Source organism: Microcebus murinus, chromosome 11 (genome assembly GCF_040939455.1).
Source record: "Microcebus murinus isolate Inina chromosome 11, M.murinus_Inina_mat1.0, whole genome shotgun sequence".
Lineage (NCBI taxonomy): Eukaryota > Metazoa > Chordata > Mammalia > Primates > Cheirogaleidae > Microcebus > Microcebus murinus.
In genome coordinates this window covers 81837906-81858601 of record NC_134114.1, presented here as the reverse complement: position 1 = coordinate 81858601, position 20696 = coordinate 81837906, and the positions used below count along the sequence as shown (strand labels likewise).

The 20696-nt window shown below is 34.0% G+C and overlaps 1 protein-coding gene across 5 annotated transcripts in view; it reads right to left on the bottom strand.

Annotated features, from left to right (window-relative positions):
- Positions 1-20696, bottom strand: part of FER (FER tyrosine kinase) — a 382557-nt gene that overhangs the window by 86572 nt on the left and 275289 nt on the right. For all 5 annotated transcript variants that reach the window (XM_012790246.3, XM_012790244.3, XM_012790243.3 and 2 more), the window contains one exon: positions 3537-3660. In XM_012790246.3, the coding sequence (XP_012645700.1) occupies positions 3537-3660 (124 nt within the window). The remainder of the gene's footprint in view (positions 1-3536; positions 3661-20696) is intronic.

Below are 20696 nucleotides of genomic sequence, written 5' to 3'. Positions count from 1 at the left end.
TTGTTAACCTACTCCATAACAAAAATATCATTGTAGTAGAGCAACCAAACATGAAGAGAATCAGCACAAGATTTAAAATTAGAAAAAGAAATCATATTCTACTTCACCCTTCCATAGATACCAAACAAAAAACAATGGTACAAAACCACTTTTTAGAAATAAACCCAAATAAAAATAAATCTACAGGATTCATCAAGAATAAAGCTATAAATGCCATTATCATTTAAATCTAGTATAATGTTAACCTTCATTCTACTTCAAATCTAGTATAATGTTAACCTTCAATCTACTTCAAAATTAATCAGGTTTAATATTCTTTATAGAGTGGTATTTGACAATCTAATTACATACTATTGTTAAGTAAATGCACACCCATCACAAGGTTTATCAGTGTATTTCAAATAGTTATATAAAATATAAGTAGGAAAGAAAAGTACACATTCATCTATAGAATAATTCCTAAAAAGTACCATTGAGTAAATCAAATTTCAAAATATCCAGCAATTTTCAAGCTATAAACAGAAATAGTTTAGAAATGTAGAGTATCATGAAAATTCTCTTGGAAGTGGAAATTACAATAGGAGCATTTTCCAAATGTAGGTCATTTCTTAATGCAATTACTTGTTTGCATTTTATAGCTGTCATATTTGTTTTTCTATAATGAAACATTGCTCTGCTCTTTTCATAAGAATCAAAACAACAGAACAAAGCTAAAGAAAGAAAATGTGTTCCTCAAAGTTAAAGATACTATTTTGGGGAGAGACAATTAAAAATATTTTCAAGTATATACTGAGTTCCAGTGACCTCTAATTAATAAACAGGATAAAATTTGTAAGTTTATATAACATTTAAAACAAAATAAAATTTTTGCTTGGATTTACTGGATATAGACTTTGTAATTCATAGACATGCATTTATTTTAGTAATACCTGGGGTGTCAAAAATGGGACTTACTACCTTTGCTCATTACCTAAAAAATGAAAGAAACTTTCAATCATGTTGTATATTTTTTTAATTTTTGAAATAGCTCATTAGAAATTTTTCCAATGAGAGAAAAAACTTTAATTGTAGTAAATTAAAGTTTACTTTAATTTCTTTGATATTTGATATCAAAAGTTTGATATTTCTTAGGAGAAAAAACAATTTATCTTGAAAATATCTTTTAACAATAAATCAAGTAAAATTCTGTTGCAATTACGACTGCTCCCACAGAAACAATACCATAGGCTGGCACATGGGAACAGGACTCTACAGTACAATTCACTACTATAAAAATTCAACACAACGAATGATTTATTTTCTCAATACAATTCCATGTATCGGGGAGGTACTAAAATGAAGAGAAAAAAAACCATGAATTCATCCAAAACAGCATTTATGTAACTTTGAAGAGGAACACGGGAGCACTGGTTGGAAGTACCATAAAATTCATCTAGCACTCATGATTAGCAAGGGAAATAAGACAGCAGATAATTTAGATGGATTCAGTAGACGTGATTAAAGAAAAATGTTATATTGTTGCCATATTACAGCTAGTGAAAATATTAAATATTATAAAAAGTGAGAAAAGTATTTATGAGATTAAAGACAAAAAGAAGATATTCTGTGCCAAGGATGACAAACTTGGGGCTTGTGTGTTAATGGCATCAGTAAGTACCCTGGCAGACGTGACTAACTGATCACTGGACTCTTTCTTCATGGCTGATTCTGGAATCCTCCCTGATACATACCACAGAGAGCTAGTTCCCATCACTAAAAGTTGGCACTAATGCTGAAACCTATTTGTCAAACCTGCTCTCAGTGACACTGTTCAAGATGTTCAATTGGGAAACCTTCCCAGCAGGCAAATGGTACAGGACAACGCACAACCTGCTAGGATATGTGATCAAGCAAGGGCTGACTTTCAAAAATTTGTGAACACATGAAAATCGTTAAAAAGCAAAATGGGAAGGTAACATTATAGCAGAAAATGTTATGATTTGGAGAGGGGAATACATTTTTAAAAGCTAACTGCCATCCACATTCTAGAATAGTTTCAATTCTGATGGAATAGGCACTTAGACACAGTCATCCATTTGCAAGGAAAGCAATCACTAGAAAAATAGCTAGAAATTGAAACAATGGTTCCCTCAACTGCAGTGCACTAGAAATTAAAGAATATTAGTGGTAACTGAAAAATTAATAAAAATTTCAATAATATGTATTTATTATGTTAAAACCACAGATAGTCAAATGGATGGAAAAAAATTTGAGACAAAGTAATCACAGTAGAGAATTTGATACCCAAAGCACCTCAAAACCTCAGCAACCAAAATTATACATTTTCTCTAAATAACAGGCAAAACCATTTGTGGTTACTTTTAGTCCAGTGTTTACTACTAATGATATAATGATAATGCAATTCTTGTCCAAAAATCAAATTCTTAGTCTTAAAAAAAAACAACAAAACCTCTTATCATGTGATTTAATTAATCTATATTCATAGAAAGTAAAACAGAAATACAATAATGGTTTAGTTTTAATTGTCTTAATTTCCAGAAAAATAGTATCTCTGCTGAAATATATTTTAAAATATATATAATTATTGATCCATATTTAAAACATAGGTCATAATTTTAGTTCCAGAATAACTGAATACTAAGCAAAACCATTGGCACTAAATAAATGTATAGTTAAGATGCAGGTAACTTTGTTTTGCTGTAATTATATGTTAAAGAATCTCACTACAATCATAAGTCAAAGGCTACATAACGCGACACCTACAAGAAAAGTATATACCTCAGTAACGAAACCAGCTTGGATAAAAATTCACAACAGCTCAGTCTAACAATGCACCCTGGTCTACATTAAACAGCATTATGCACTGTTTCTGGTGAATAAAAACTTCTTCAGTTCTTCACTTCATTTTGCATATATACACTTATCCATATTTAAAATCTGACATGAATTCTGCAATGGATCTTAAGTTGTAATGACATTAGCAGTAAAGAATACTTTCAGCTACAAGCAACTATAACCACAATCTGTCAAGCATTATGACCCGGTCACTATGTATAATCAGAGATTGCTTTCTAAAATATCCTTTGAAATAACTAGTATGCTAAAATCTTTTACCCTTGGCCAAATTGGCCGTCATGAATTGCTATTTTGCTATTGTGCTCTGACTACATAGTTTCTTTGGAAAATGAGAAAAGGTAACTTATCAGACAATCTTGTTTGATTATAAGGCTAAAGTTTCTTATATTACTAAATTTTCGTACATTCCATGTCAGTGTTATTGATGATTAAAATAAAATAAATTCTAATTAGTTGGCAAGTCAATGTCTCAGTAGGTACTTACCTCAAATAAGACAGAAAGCAAGTGTTTCTGTAAACTATATGAACAGCTAGCAAAGAATGCTTTTACACAAGATACAAAACCAACAAGAAAATGTATGCTTTGTTAAAGAAATTTACTGCTGTACTGGAGCAAATATATCAGTTTTCTAGCATTATATTAATAAAACTAGAAAATGATTTAAAAATGTTCTCCTTACCTGTGTATACAGTTTTTACTCTCGAGATATAACATGCCAGCAGCAGCATCTAATGAAAATTTCACTAACTGTTTGAGTTTTAGCTCATCCTTCTTCTTTCTCAGAAAGGAGAGGAAATCACCTCCTAGAAGAATTGACAGACGAACAGTGAGATAAAATCATGAGGAAAGTCACATTTATTGACTATTAGGGATGTCTGACAGAACAAAAAGCATAATACATTTGGCAGTGCTTTTTGTCCAACCTGCTTGAGGTGAGGATAAAAGAAAACATGAAAAGAATATCTTACCATGTTTCTCCGAAAATAAGACCTATCCATAAAATAAGCCCTAGCAGGATTTAAGCACTTGCAGAATATAAGCCCTACCTGAAAATAAGACCTAGTGATGGGCGTGGCTATGCAGCATATCTACACAACCCATGCATTTCATCGTGGAGCAGTAAAGGAGAGGAGCAGCCCTTCTCATCTGCTCCATGAGAGCTCTATTGCTCAACATGAGAGATTGGGGCCAATGGCTCTAAAGGAAATAAGAGTCACAAGAAATTCAGGATGGAATTCGCGGTTTGGAGAGTTATGATGATGTTCCAGAAGAAGACGACTTAACTATATTTGAATAAATGTAGATTGCTGTGCTGTACTTAAAAAAAATAACACACCCCCTGAAAATAAGCCCTAGGGGGTCTTCTTGAGGAAAAATATATATAAGACCCAGTCTTATTTTCGGGGAAACAGGGTATTAGAAAGCAGACACTATAAACTTTTCTAGATACAGTTAAATACCTTAAGTGCTTCACACTGTATTGTTACACAAAGCATAATAATATTCAAAGTCATATTTTTTCCTTTGTCACTATTCTTTCACCAATTTGCTTTACTAAAATTTTCTAATGAATTTGATTTTTGCAACTATCAAATAAAAGACTATCATTATGAGTTAAAAAAAGAAAATGACATTGGATTAGTTACTAGTTCAGTGATTGCTTAAAACGCTAAGACTATTAACATCATCACTGATTGTAGTGTCAGAGAGAAAAATAAAAAAGCTAAGATTTTGAAGAGATTTTGTTACTGACTCAGATTGCACTTCTGTATATTAAACGAATCCCAGTGATGTCTTAGAAAAACTTCTTTATATATCATGGTCCAAGAAATATGTAACATGAGTCACATAGTAAGTTTAAATTTATTGGCAGTCATATTTTGAAAATTTAAAAAAAAAGGTGAAAAGGTAAAATTGATTTTAATAATATATTATCTTGAGCTCAATATATCTAAAATATTATATCAACACGTATAAATATAAAAATTATAGTTGATATATTTTCCATCATACTCAGTCTTTAAAATATGATATTTATTTTACATTTATGGCACATCTCAATTTAGATGCAAATTTTCATCTGAAATATTTGATCTCTATTTGGATTTTTAAAAATTTACAGTTGAAAAAGTAAATCCACATACCCTCATTGTTCCAAACATGCTTAAAATTTTCTAATAACTGAATCAAGTATCAAATTTATAATTTAAATCAATTAAAATTAAGTGAAATTTAAAATTCAGTTTTTTAGAAGTACTAGACACGTGAAAATTCAAGAGCCCCTATGGCTAATGACTAACCATATTGAATAGTGTCACCTTAAACTTTGCATTCACTCTTTTTTTTTTTTTTTTTTGAGTATCACTTTGTTGCCTGGGCTAGAGTGCTATGGCATCAGCCTCATTCACAGCAACCTCAAACTCCTGGGCTCAAGCAATCGTTCTGCCTCAGCCTCCTGAGTAGCTGGGACTACAGGTATGCGCCACCATGCCTGGCTAATTTTTTCTATATATTTTTAGCTGTCCAATTAACTTCTTTCCATTTTTGTAGAACATGCAAAAATATTTGCTCTTGCTCAGGCGGGTCTCGAACTCCTGAGCTCAAAGGATCCGCCTGCCTTGGCCTTCCAGAGTGCTAGGATTACAGGCGTGAGCCATGGCGCCAGGCCTGCATTCACTCTTAATGCAGCATTAAAAGCTATGGCTTATTTTCTTCTTAAAAGTTAGTTATAGTTTATTGTACTATAAAAAAAAGTTAAAGTATACTAGAATACATGTTCTCTAAAAACAATCAATCCCTCAAAAAAAAAAAAAAAATCAATCCCATTTTCTGTATTAGCTCCCCAGTTATTAAGCCAGATTTTTGCAAGAGGAATTAGCATTTTAATTGCCATTTCCTGAACTTTCTTTTACCCTCTGCATCAGGGATCTAGGTTTCCTTGAATTGAAAAGCTCTACAGGTGAAGACTTAATATCTTTTTCTTTAATGAGAGTACCTATAAAATAAACACCTGCCTAACTCTCCTTAAAATATTCTCTTTTTCTAACCTCTTATTCACAAACCAAAATGTTATACAAATTTAGGAGGGCCATTTGCAAAATCAAATAAGCTATATTCCTTAAAAATAAACTTAAAGGTGTCAGATAATTCTTATTTCCTCTTGTATATTAGATTACCAGAATGATTACTGAAATAGATTCTATAAAGCTTAACTTAAAAACCTGAACAAGACACATAATTTCAATAGTAAACAGCAAAATTACCTACTAGTTTCTCAACTTTAACAGGTATCAAAACGCCTATAAAATGGACTTGAAATCAATATTTAGTTTAACATATTACTTAGACCAATATTCACATATTAATTCTTTTGCTACATATATGTTGACCTATTTTAGAAAATGTATACCTTTCCAGTATTATAACCACATAGCATTCTGTTTAAAGGAGTAACTTTCAAATGAAAGAATCTTTTCTTTAATTTGATTTAAAAGCAGCATGTGACATAATCCCAGTGTTCTTCTGTGGAATCCTGATATTATTTCTTTCCAGAGTTAGCGCATGTTCAGCACTTTTTCATCTGATTCCTGCCCTTTTTAAATTTACTTATTCATATAATCCTCTAGATTAATATTTTTTAATAAAACTGTTATTTGTTTAATAAAAAAATTATTAAATATTATCATTTAATACTAATATGTAATGTATTAATAAAGAAAACAAAACACTTAAATAGCATTAAAAATTGGATGGGAAGTAATGTCAAGTCAATAAAGGCAAAGTATCAGGGAGGCAAAGCAAGACAGCCATTTCCAAAAACTGTGACACATCCCAAGATACAGAAGGGATTTATGATTGTCTTGTAGTTAATCCAACAATATTTCTGTCTAAGAACAATTTCTTACTTAAAATCATCAAGTCTTTTTTATTTCCTGTTGGGACTCAAAATATCACGAAATCTAGGAAAGTAAATTTTAAATGTATTTCCAATTTTAAGTTATTCAAGACACAGACATAGCGATTTTAAGTAAAGGAGCAGTGCTGCACCATTTCACAAGCCTAGCTAGCTTCTTACAGAAAACCGGAGGAAGCAAGGCTTTCAATAAAAATTAAATAATTGCAATTAATTACTGAAAGCCTGAGCCTTGTGCAAATATAAGCAATAAGAGCTTTGAAACAAATAAAAACCCTTAGAATATGGGACCACAGTTAGGATAGCCAGAAAATAATCCAGTCTAGGCCAGAAATACTCCCTTAGGCACAATCCTTGATTCTTACTATTTAGTAAAGCACTGAAGACTGGTATCAGATGACAGTCTTCAGTGTTCACTGTGAGGTTACTTTAGAAGGCAGGGTCTATCCCCTTCAGCCTGTCTTATTGTCATTTTCATTAAGTGCTAAGTTAAAAAACCTCTTTTAGAATTTGTCATATATATAATATACATACACCATATAGGTATATATGTGTATTATGTAGGTGTGTGGGTGCATATGACATACAGTACCTTACTTGACAATTGTAGTAAGGATCGTAGTGCTCAAAGTGAGCAAAACAATATAAATATCTCCTCTTCTGTAATTCTGCCTTACAAGGCTTATTTCTGTATGGGTATGTTACACATTAAACCAAGATAGGATGGATTACTTTCTAGAATTCTACCAGAATGATGAATTTTTAAAACAATACTTAAAATGTTTTTAATAGCCAACTTTTGATTTACTAGGGAGGTAGCATGACTTGGTAAACAAAGTATGGACACCGAAATCAGACTGACCTAGGTCTGATTAACCATGTGGCCTCAGATAATTTGTTTAATCTTTCTAAATTGATATAAAACAGGGATTTATAACCATTTATTTCTCAAGATGTTTTTGAAAACTAAAATGTATCTAAAGCATTAAGCATGTGCCTAGCACATAGTACACATAATGAACATTACTACTATTAGTGTTGTTGAAGTTTCTTTGTATAAAAAATGAGGAAGAGTTGTAGTAGAGACTGGTTGTTTGCTGTACAACATATATTTTCCCTCATTCACCTCAATTTCCTTTAGGGGACTTCCGCTCTCCCATTCTGGAAGGTATTAACCTCACCTTTAACAATGGGTGGTCTTAGATTGGCTTAACCCAATCAATTAAATCTGTTCCCCAAATAATTGGTTCAGGGATAGGCACATGGTTTAATTCAGGCCACTGAGATGCAAGGAGATGCTTGAGGGTAAAACTTTGCTTTTTGAGAGAAGTACCAAGAAAAAAGTACAACCAAAAGGAAACAATACAGCACATGGTACCAGGGGATTGGCGGCCTAAGGTGCTTTTATTGAAAGCAAAAAAGAGTAAAGGAAAGAGATGAGCCTTTGGTGACATGTCACCACTGTATCACATACTCTTTGAAGCATGACTTTCCTCTAGATTTTTTAATTGAGTCAACTAATAAGATCTCTAGAATTTTTTATACATCTTTTGTACTAGCAACTCAAAGATATCTAATTGATAAAATCATATCTATATCAGAAGGTTATTTTTGAGGATTAAAAAGATAATATATATTAAATGTCTAGAATGAGTAAGAACACAATAAATAGAAGTGCTCATTATTATTTACAGCCCAGTTTCAATTAGAGCATAGACAGCTATTTTCAACAGCTCTTTCTCAAAGACTTCTATTACTCCATGCTAGGGAAATTTGATTTTACCTGTTCTTTCAGTATTAATGGGGTTCTAAGGAACTGATCATACTAAACATGAACTCAGAGAGATTATGTAAATAAGAATATTAATTTGTCAATTTGTAACAGGAGAAAAGGGATCATCAGGGCAGTACCACTAATGACTTCTTGTCACTGAATCATAGATTGATTTTAGTTTATCCCCAAATAACTCCAAAGTTTATTAAATTAAGAGATACAAATCTCCAGTGATGTATAAAATGTATATATAATTCATTACCCTTGTTTTAGGATATCAATTTGTTTCCTGAGACATTTCTTTGGTTTAGCTGTGTTCAATTATATATTTAAAAATAAAGTAGCAATCAAAGAAAATATTAAATATGTTGGTTGTTCCATTTATGTCACTGTTAAGAATTTTTTTTTTTTTTAAGTTTTGTTCTTTAACCAGCAGTGATGAGAATTATGGCTGTTAGCCAGTCCATCAGAAATAAGGAATGGTGGGAGCTATATGAGGAGCATAAACAATGAATGCTTACTCAAAATGTACTCCATGAAACATAAAACAAATTTTATACAATAGGATATAAGGCCAAACAAATTCCTGAAGAGGAAAGGACAAATGCAAACACTAAAGCAGTGGATACTGGATGCTACATGTAGGATATTGTTTATGAGAAAAGGATTGCACAGATATTTGCCAAGAAAGGGCTCTATTGATGGATGATGACAGCTTATACCAAGAACTATCCATAGAAATAGACTCAAATATTAGATCTGAAAAGGCTCAGTATTAAGCTAGAAATGGGTCAGTTTTGGGGGAAAGATGAAGAAGATTAAACATTGAAAAATTGAAAATGACTCCACCAATATACTGGCTTTCCTGATTCCATTTCCTACTTTTTAAAGCAGCACTTACAGAACAGCTTGCTATCTAAGTAACAGAATTCAACGAGACCAAATGCAGGGCTGAATGTGTGAGTTTCCCAATTTGGGCTAATCAGTCTTTTCAGACAGGGTTCCTTAATGGCCATGTTCTGCTAACACTGCAGAATAGCAGGAACCTTTTGCATTTCTCCTTAGCAAATGATCTTTGAGAACATAACCCGATAATAGTTATAACAGTTCCCTGAAATAAAAGAGTACATTTCACAGTATTTTTAACCTGCTTGTTCAAGGAGCAACGGCTATAATCTTGCCAGACATGATGCAAACTGCCATGAAAGATGCCATAGTCAACTTTTGCAAACTCTCTGAATGTTAGCACTAGAAGGGATTTTAGAGACTAAGAAGGAACAGTATTTATCTGATTCATTTTCTTAATGTGGTGATTTTGGTGACATTATTGAAATTCTAAGGTAGGTGTCAGCAAACTATGGCTTGGGACCAAACCAGTCACACTCATCCCTTTACATATTGTCTATTGCTGCTTTCATACTACAATGACACAGTTGTGACAGAGACTGGCCCTTTACAAAAAAGTTTGCCAACCACTGTTCTAAGGCACAGAATGAGTGTCTCTTGTACAAAATGCCTGGGACCAGAAGTATTCTGAATTTTGGCTTTTTCAGATTTTGGAATATGTGCATCATACTAACTGGTTGAGTATCCCCAATCTGAAAACCTGAAGTCCAAAATACTCCAATGAGCATTTCCTTTGAGCATCGTGCTGGCCCTCGAAAAGTTTCATATTTTGAAGCATTCTGAATTTGGGATGTTCAACCTGTTTTGCTTAGTATTCTATATAGATGTAGTTTCTGTCATTGAAATGATTCCTACGACTGCTTTGTCTAATTTCAATCAACATTTTACTTTTTATTTTGTGTTTATTGCACCAGGGCTCAATAGTGCTGCTATGTTTTAATTCTCAAAAAGGAAGCTGGAAAGGTGAATTCATCATTTTATGTGCTGAGGCTGATACTCGTATCTACACACAAATACACACATACATTGAAACCATGAATCTCTTGTCACTCTCCCCATCCACAACCTACTGTTTGCCACCAAGGCAAAGAAGTTTGTCTGTCTCTCTCCCTACTTTGATGCCAGGTTACCCACTTTCATATTTCTGGCTTCTTATCCTGGCGATGGGGAAAAGCTATAAATACAGATGAAGCTTTGCTCACTCGCCTGCTAAGTTTCATGGAAGACAATTTTTCCCTGGATGGGGCAAGGAGGGGGGACTTTGAGTCCTGTCCCTAACAGGCCACAGATGAGTACCGGTCTGTGGCCTGGGGGTTGGGGACCCCAGCCTTAGAGGAAATAACCTTTCATATACATCTGGTGGTGTTCTTTCCTAAAATTACTCCTCAGTATTACTGCAATAAAATTTTCCTTTTATGTTTCAGTGTTTTAGATATGATGTATTTTGAACATGTCCCTAAAATATATCATTTTGTTTTGTTGACTTTAACAGCAGTCCCCAACCTTTTTGATAGCAGGGCCAGAGACTGCTTTCATGGAAGACAGTTTTTCCATTGGGGGCGAGAAAGAGGCAGAGCTCAGGTAGTGATACGAGTGATGGGGAGTGGCTGTAAATACAGATGAAGCCTTGCTCACTGGCCCACCACTCACCTCCTGCTGTGTGCTCCCCTCTTCATAAGTTTCATGGAAGACAATTTCTCCATGGATACGGATCGGCAGATTCAACATTGTTAAATTGAAATGATTATGTAATTTTTTTCTTTTGTTATCTTAATGTGGCATATTACATTCATTGATGTTTCATATGTTGAACCATCCTTGTGACCTAGAGTTAAATCCCACTTGGTCATGATGTGCAACGTTTTTAATATGCAGTTGAGTTTAGTTTGCTGGTGTTCTGTTGAAGATTTTTACATCAATGTTTATTAGGGTTACTGGCCTGTAGTACTTTTTCCCTGTAGAATCTTTTTGTCTAGCTTTGCTGTCAAAATAATGTTGGCTTCCATTTTAATTTATGTGGAAAGAATATTTGACAAAGTTTAACAGCCTTTCATGCTAAAAAAAAAACCAAAAACACTTAAACTAGGAATAGATTACATCAACACAATAAAGAGCATATATGAAAAACTCTCAGCTAACAACATACTTAGTGGTGAGAAACTTAAAGCTTTTCCACTAAGACCAGGAACAAGGCAAGGATGTTAGTTTTTGCCACTTCTATTCAACACAGTACTGGAGGTCCTAGCCTGTCCTAGCAGAGCAATTAGGCAAGAAAAGGAAAAGACATCCAAATGATAAAGAAGATGTATATTTAACTCTTATTGCAGATGACATGATTTCATATATACACCTACAGATATAACCCTAAAAATGCTACCAAAATAACTGTTAGAATAAATGAATTCAGTAAGGTTGTAGGATACAAAATCAACTCTCAAAAATTATTGTTTCTATACACTAAAAATCCAAAAAGAAGAAAATAGTCCCATTTACAATAGTATCTGCTAGGTTCTGAATGTGTCCCCAAAATTCATATATTGAAACTTAATTGCCAATGTTATAGTATTAAGAGGTGGTGCCCTTAGGAGGTGGTTATGTCATGATGTAGAGCCCTCATGGATGGGATTAGAGCTCTTATAAAAGGACTTCAGGGAGTGGGATCATAGTCTTCTGCTCTCCTGCCATGTGAGGCCACAGCCTTCCTCCTGTTTTTTTACCTTGCATCCCTTATGTCTATAGTCCCCAACTCCCTCTTAGGGACTAGGCCGCAGAGCCCTCCGCTCCAGCCAGACATTATTTCATCCCTCAGGGTTGCTCATTATAGACATATCCCTGAGAAATGGCTTGGGTAAAAATCAGTCTGGGCCTTGCATTCTTGGCAAACCCATTAAGATGTGTAGAACTAAAAGAGATCCATGGAAAAGTCTCTCTCAACATATTTCAACAGAAAGTTTACTAGATTATTTTATACCATAAAAAAGATTAGAGGAATGCCATAAACATAACGCAACAAGATTTCGGCCAAACCATTTGACTCATCATTATAATTCTCTGGTTAAAAGGGAGAAGAGAGCTAGAAAGAATTATAGTTAAGTGGATTTGTACGCTAAACAATGACCACCATGAAATATTGACGTAAGGTTGATGAAGATCTGTCATAATGTTTTCAGCAACAGACTTGGGACTGCATGCTTGATCTCCTTTGTAACATTTTCATAAAGAATTTGGATGAAAGGCCGGGAGTGGTGGCTCACACCTGTCATCCTAGCACTTTGGGAGGCTGAGGCCAATTCACTTTGGGTGCATCGCTCAAGATTAGGAGTTTGAAACCAGCCTGAGCAACAGTGAGACCCCATCTCTACTAAAAACAGAAATTAATTGGACAACTAAGAATATATAGAAAAAATTAGCCGGGCATGGTGGTGCACGCCTGTAGTCCCAGCTACTTGGGAGGCTGAGGCAGGAGGATCACTTGAGCCCAGGAGTCTGAGGTTGCTGTGAGCTAGGCTGATGCCATGGTACTCTAGCCCGGGCAACAGAGTGAGACTCTGTCTCAAAAAAAAAAAAAGAATTTGGATGAAGACATACAAGGCAAATTACATATATAACAAAAAAAATAAGTGACTTTACTCTGACATCCAGGAAAATAAAAAGATTTGAACTGATATCAAAGCTGCTTTCAAATATGCGAAGAGCTTTTTTTTTTAAATGAAATAAGAACTTGATTATTTTCTGTATAACTTCAGGTTTTAAATAAAGTTATGGTTTCTCGGTATATTAGAGCACTACATCTAAACTATTTCTTCAAGGACACCAAGGGAAATCTTCAAGTGTAGGCTTACAACTATCTTTCCATCTTTAAATATTTTTTCCAGGAGAATTTAAACCGTGCCCACTCCTTCACTTTTTTTTTTTTTTTTTTTTTTTTTTGCTCAGAACAAAAGTTTATGTTGCTTAGCATTTAGAATAAAAAATTACAAAGAGAAGCATTCTCTTCATTTCACTGGCTTCCCACATGTGCCCAGCTTATAAAGAAAAGGACTGCTACTCCCCTGGCTTTTGAAGAAAAAAGAAAACCTACAAAGGGAGTACTTTTGATGGGTCTGATAGACTTCCACAGTAATGAATAGTCAATGATAAAAGGATGATTTCTCATATTAGATAAAAGTTTTTAGAGGTACTAGAATTTCCTAGGATGGATGACATTTCAAGCTGATTAAATTCTTGACTTGATCTATCATAGGAAAACATATAAGACTGTAGACATCCTAATAAAGTAAAGAGAATTATTTTGGCAGTATCTTATTAGTAGTAGTACTTAGCTCACAAACACTTGGAGTTTTACTTAAAATTAGTAAAAAAAATTTCCCTTCTTTAAGAAGTAAAGCCCTCAATAGAAGACTTTAATATAAAAGTGTTTTTCATTTGTTTAATAGCTTACATGTGTAGTCACAGGCATTATCTCATTGAATCCTCTTAATAATATTGTAAGTATTAATTGATCTTCCCAAGAAAGTACTACAAGTAAGGGCCAGGGCTGGGTCTTGAATACACGTAGTTTATCTAGAAAGCAGAATTCTCTTGGCTGTAGCAGTTTTCCAGGTACAGAGCAGTGACTGTGTCCTGAAAGGACATGCATGTGACATGTGTCAGGTGAGGCACATGTAACAGTGAGGAACACATCTCCCAGGAGAGAGCGTGCTGTGGAGGCTTCCTGGCAGGCTTTGGAGTGTACGGCCTCTCAAGTCGCATAGTATGCTCTTCAGTGTGCCCTCTCACAAAATACCATGTGTGAAACACTGGGCAGGAGTAGGAAGTCCTATTTAGACTTGAATACGGGGAAAGAATAATGCTCAAAGGACTTTAGAGTAGAAAGAATTAGACTAAAAAAGTAGATGCTCATTTAGGCAAATAGCTGAAGGCCTACTAATTTAAGATTAAAGTATATTCTCTGTCCTTTAATTGTTCTCAATCCAATAAAAGAAGAAACAAATTACATAAATAAACTATTATAACAGATATAATGAAATAATAGCTAAATAGACACACCAGGAGTATGTTTTAATGGTTATGACACATGGAGTAGGTGAAGGATTTAGAGAGCTAGTAATATGGAGCAGGATTCAATGGGAGGAAACAAAGGAAGAGTACATTTATTTTAAAGATATTTTTAAAAATATTTATTTTAAAAGGAATAGAGATCAACCAAGGCAAAGAAAGAGCTATTGAGAAGTAAGCATCCATAGAACCAAGTTTCAAGTCTCAAATGTTGGTTTGTGTTTGTTTATATTTTCATGTTGCTGAAATTTCTGTGCTAAATTGGCACTACTCTTGATGAATATTGAGGTTTTCTCTTAAGTAACTGCTTAAGAAGAAAAGCTAAATCAGATTCAATCTAATACTGAGAATATCTTTTTCTTTAAACTTAATTCAGGATGTGAAGAAAATGTTAATGCCTCATTTGGAGTTTTTTCTATTAGATTTAGACCCATGCTAGAAACTATGGTCCACTAGAAGCAGAAAAATGTTTGGCCATAAACAGATAATCCTCCTAAGTCAGATCATCATGAAAGAGGTTCCCAATTATACTTAATGTTTTCAATTCTAAGTTGTAAGAAAAGATACATTCATTTGTCTCAAATGTTTTTCTTAGGATAAGTACTTTCAGGAGAGAGACAAGGATAATGCACACAATAAAATTCTAGTTATTTAAAGAAAAAAACCCATGTTCTATATGCTTTCAAGAATAACATTAATAGGGTTTTACTATATCAACTTGGAGACTGTCTTCTCCAACTTTGTCAGTAATTAGCTGTAGAAGCTTGGACAAGCTGTTTGATTACTCTGGATTTCATTAATTACATAAAGAGACAGGGCTAGAATGACGTCTAAGATCCATTCTAGATCTTGAAACTCAGTCCAACAGAAAACGGGAATGTGAGAATTATTTAGTCACCACTTCTAGATTCCCAGTTTTTCCTTTTTTTAAAATTTCAGAATATTATGGGGGTAATAAAGTTTTGGTTACAGGGACTGCTTTTGTACTGCTTGATTCAGAGTTATAAGTGTGCCAATCACCCAGATACTATACACTGTACCTGTTAGGTATGATTTCACCCATCCCTGACCCCCCCCCCCAACTTCTGCATGATTTCTGTTGAGTTCTACTTCTACCTGTGCACATGAGTGCCGATCAGTTATTTCCAATTTAATAGTGAATACATGTGGTGGCCATTTTTCCATTCTTGTGATACTTCATTTAGGAGAATGGCCTCCAGTTCCAACTAGATTATTGAAAAAAGTACTAATTCATTTTTTGTGGCTGAGTAGTATTCCATGGTATACATATACCACATTTTATGAATCCACTCATGAATTGATGGGCACCTGATTCTCCATCTTTGCAATTGTAAATTGTGCTACAAAACATTCAAGTACAAGTGTCTTTTTGATAAAATGATTTTTTTTCTTTGGGTAAATACTCAATAGGGGGATTGTTGGATCAAATGGTAGGTTCACTTTTAGTTCTTTGAGGATTCATCATACTATTTTCCATAGAGGTTGCACTCATTTGCAGTCCCACCAACAGTATGTAAGTGTTCTTTTCTCTCTGCATCCACAAACATCAATTGTTTCCTGACTTTTTGATAAAAGCTATTCTCACTGGGGTTATATGACATCTCATTGTGGTTTTGATTTGCATTTCTCTGATGATTAGTGATGTTGGGTATTTTTTCACATGTTTATTGGCCATTAATCAATCTTCTTTTGAAAAGATTCTATTCACGTCTTTTATATACTTTTTAATGGGGTTGTCTGATTTTTCTCCTTGCTGATTTGATTGAGTTTTTTTGGTAGATTCTGGTTATTAGCCCTTTATAGGATGTATAGTACAAGAATGTTTTCTCCTATTCTGTAGGTTGTCTATTTGCTCTGTGTATAGTTTACCTGACTATGCAGAAGCTTTTTAATTTAAAAATCTTCCAACAACACCACCTCCCAAACCAGGTAGTTTCACAGCTGAATTTTATCAGATGTACAAAGAAGAACTAGTACCCATACAGCAGATATTAGTCTGTAATATCGAGAAGGAAGGAATCCTCCCCAAGTCATCCTATAAAGCCAGTATAACCTTGATATCAAAGCCAGGAAAGGACACAACAAAAAAATAAAATGATAGACCAGTATCCCACATGAATATAGATGTAAAAATCCTCAGTCAAATTATAGCCAACTGAATTCAGTAGTACATCAAAAAAATAATCCACCATGACCAAGTGGGCTTCATATCTCAGGCATGCAAGGATGGTTCAACATATATAAATCCATAAACGTGATTCACCACACAAACAGAAGCAAAAACAAACATATGATCATCTCAATAGATGCAGAAAAAGGATTTGACAAAATTCAGCACTCTTTTTGATAAAAATACTAAAAAAAATAGGCATGGATGGAACATACCTCAAAATTATAAAAGCCATAAGTGACAAACTCACAGTCAACATCACACTGCATGGGAAAAAGCTGAAAGCATTCCCACTCAGAACTGGAACAAGACAAGGATGCCCACTGTCATCATTTCAATTCAATATAGTGCTGGAAGTCATAGCCAGAGCAATCAAGCAAGAGAAGAAAATCAATGGTATCCAAATGGGGAAGAGAAGGTCAAACTATAGCTCTTTGTTGATATGATCTTTTATCTAGAAAACCCCAAGGATTCTGCTAAGAGACTCCTGGAATTGATAAATGAATTCAGCAAAGTCTCAGGCTACAAAATCAATTTACGCAAATCAGTAGCATTTCTATACACTAACAACACTCAAGCTGAAAATCAAATCAAAGACTCAATACCTTTCAAATAGCTACAAAGAAAATAAATACCTAGGAATGTGTTTAACTAATGAGGTGAAAGATCTCTACAAACAGAACTATGAAGCACTGAAGAAGGAAATTGCAGATAATGGAAACAAATACAAAACTTTTCATACTCATGGATTGGTGGAATCAACACTGTTAAAATACAGATTCAATGCAATCCTCATCAAAATACCAGCATCATTATTTTCAGATCTAGAAAAAATAATTCTACACTTCATTTGGAACCAGAAAAGAGCCTAAATAGCCAAAGCAACCTTAAGCAAAAGGAACAAATCCAAATGTATCACTTTATCAGACTGTAAGCTATACTACAAGGCTAGAGTAATCAGAATAGCACTAAACTGGCACAAAAATAGAGACATAGACCAATGGAAACAAACAGAGAACCCAGATATAAAACCATCCACATATTGCCCTCTGATCTTTGACAGAGTAGACAGCAATATACACTGGGGGGAAAAAATCCCTATTTAATAAATGGTGCTAGGAAAATTGGATAGCCACATGTAGAAGATTGAAACAGTACCCACAGTTCTCCCCACTTACAAAAATTAATTCAAGATGGATAACAGACTTGAATCTAAGAAATGAAACCATAGAATTCTAGAAGAAAATGTAGGAAAAAGTCTTCTAGATATTGGCCTAAGCAAAGAATTTATGAAGATGACCTGAAGAGAAATCCCAGTTTTAATATGTTCTACTTTGACCACTTCTATGAAGTCATATTTTAAAATCTATCCTCTCTATCCAACATTGTCTCTCTCTACATCAGGAACGTAGCACTCTTACCTGAGTGCATACGACCTGTTGAAAATCTGGAGCTCTTCTGAAATTATTCTCTTTTCCCAACTCTCAATCCTATCATAATAATCAACACTATCATTTCTCTGATATTTGAGTCAAATAATCTAAGAATGTTTTATTAACATATTTTATTCTACATATCCAATTTACAGTCTTCTTCCTTGCCCCTATCATTTAGCCTTTACTGTCACTGTTTTAGCCCAAGCTCTTATTCATTTACTTTTGGATTACTATAAACTTTCTTTTTAGATCTCAAACTCCAGCAGATAAATGGAAAAATCTTGCCTTACTGATTGCCAACTAATTCACTCTCATTGTTCAGACTTAAAAAATCTTTAAACATCATCTTCTTCCTGATTTAACAAAAGATAACTTTTACCAATACCCTCAAATCAAACTGGCTAATGCATTATTTACCCCTTCCCAACTCATATAACTTAATTTTTTTTAAAACAGTAAATATTCCATTAACTCTTCTTATAAATTTTTAAATTAATTTATTATCTGAGACCTTTTCTCATTCTCTCACATGGAGTATCCCATTCCAAGTCTTACATCATAAACTTCCAGAAACCACAGAGTAGTAAGTCACTCTGCACAACACCGTGTGCAAATAAGCAACTGAAATTGTTTTCATTAAATACCAGAGAGACCAACAAAAGAATTTAAATTACACAGGCATTCCTTTCAAGTTACTGTAGGTCATTTCTTACTGGGTGTTGATTAATGAGCAAACATAGAAAAATGTCATGTACAATTAGGGTTTTCTTTTTCACTGTGGATATATTCATTTAACTGAAGGGAAAAATAATCAGATTTATCAAAAAGTTAGTAGTTGTATTAAACAACCAAGCCTATAACCTTAAATATAGAGCATGGTGAGGTCATAGTCCACTCAGTGTGGATAGGCTGGCAAATAGAAATGATTCCTTTTAAGGAACTCCTAAATTGTCAGAAAGGGCTCCAAGAGCACCTTCGCATTAAGTCTAGAAATAAGGTCAGGATTAGAACAGAGCCATAGGCTCAGCTACAGCATCTGACAGCCACATCGCAGGGCAATTCACTCTAGAAACTTGCAGAATCTAATCTGACATGACACTTTCTATGCTGGCTAGATTTCTTTGAGGTAACTGTAACCTTTCTTGGCTATCATTTTCTTATCCGGCTACAATGCCCTCAAGTCAGAATTTTGCTCAGGGGTTCTGGCAGCTACACTGATATTTCTTCCTTACACAAGCAGAACAATATTTATGAGACTCCCAACTGTGCATACAGAGGAAGATATTTTATTAATGCTAGGAAAAAATGAGAAAAAAACTAAAATTACTAAAGCTATGTTTTGTAATTAATTCAGTAAATATGGTCTAATACTACACCATAAGATATTCAGACACATGAAAAAAGAATAAACATTTCATTCCATATTATAGAGTGCTAAGCTGGAATTACCAATATGTCAAACAAGCCTTCAACAACTTCCCAATATCTCTCTACTTTCCTAAACAGAGGAAGGTGCTCTTTATAAATATCACCCCTATGACAACTTTCTATACCTTTATGGACAGAGTCTTCTCTCTTCATTTTTCCTCAGGTATAGCTTTGTTTAGGACACTTCCATAACCGCAGTATTTTATGAAGTTGATTCTAATAGGGCTTTGCTATTCAACTAATAAGGTAAAATAGGTCTGGCTAATATCTGTTCTTCTCAGTCTTGGAACACCACCACTGGGAAAAAACAGACAAGGAGAATTTACCCAAATTTATCTCTAAAAGCACTCCATCATTTGCTCAATCTAGTATTCAACTGAGTAGGTATGGTTTTGGTAAGACTTAGGATCTTAAATATGGTCTGCAGATATATGGGAACAACAACAAAAATAAAAGTGAATGCCATCTCATATGTTCTCTTCTTTCCATCCCAGAGACCGGGTAAAAATTTTGGCAAAAAGATTTACCTGGTAGCTATATTTTAAAACCTAATTCCTAGTGATCTTCTCTCATGGACTTGTTAAAAGGGGACTAACTTTGACAGTATTTAAATAAAATAAAATAATATAGATCTTCTATATGAATCTGTTGGTGGCAAAATTTTCTAGATGTAAACCTTCTAAAGAGCAATGAATTCCTAGAAGGCAATTCCTAGATGGTAGAGTTTACACTCTCATATTCCTAGTGTGTGACTACACCCATCATTTAAGTGACTTGATAAATATTTACTAAATATATAACGAGTTTCTATAACAGCTTATTCTAAAGCAGTTTATCGACTCCTCGTTCTCATTGCTTGGATGATGTGAAAGAAAATAAGTCAGTGAACAGACCCAATCAAAGGTACACTCCTCTTTCTTGAAGAAAGCCCAAGAGAAAAAGAACATTAGCACAGACTGGCTCGATTCTCCAGATCTAAGGATGACTGAGAAAAAAGAAGCTGGAATGTCTATTCATTTTAAGACAGATGTGGAGACCCAGAGACGGGACTTGATAAATAATGCAAATTAAATTAAACATGCAGATTTTAATCACTTTCTTGCCAATGAGGAATAGAAAAAATAATTCTAGTT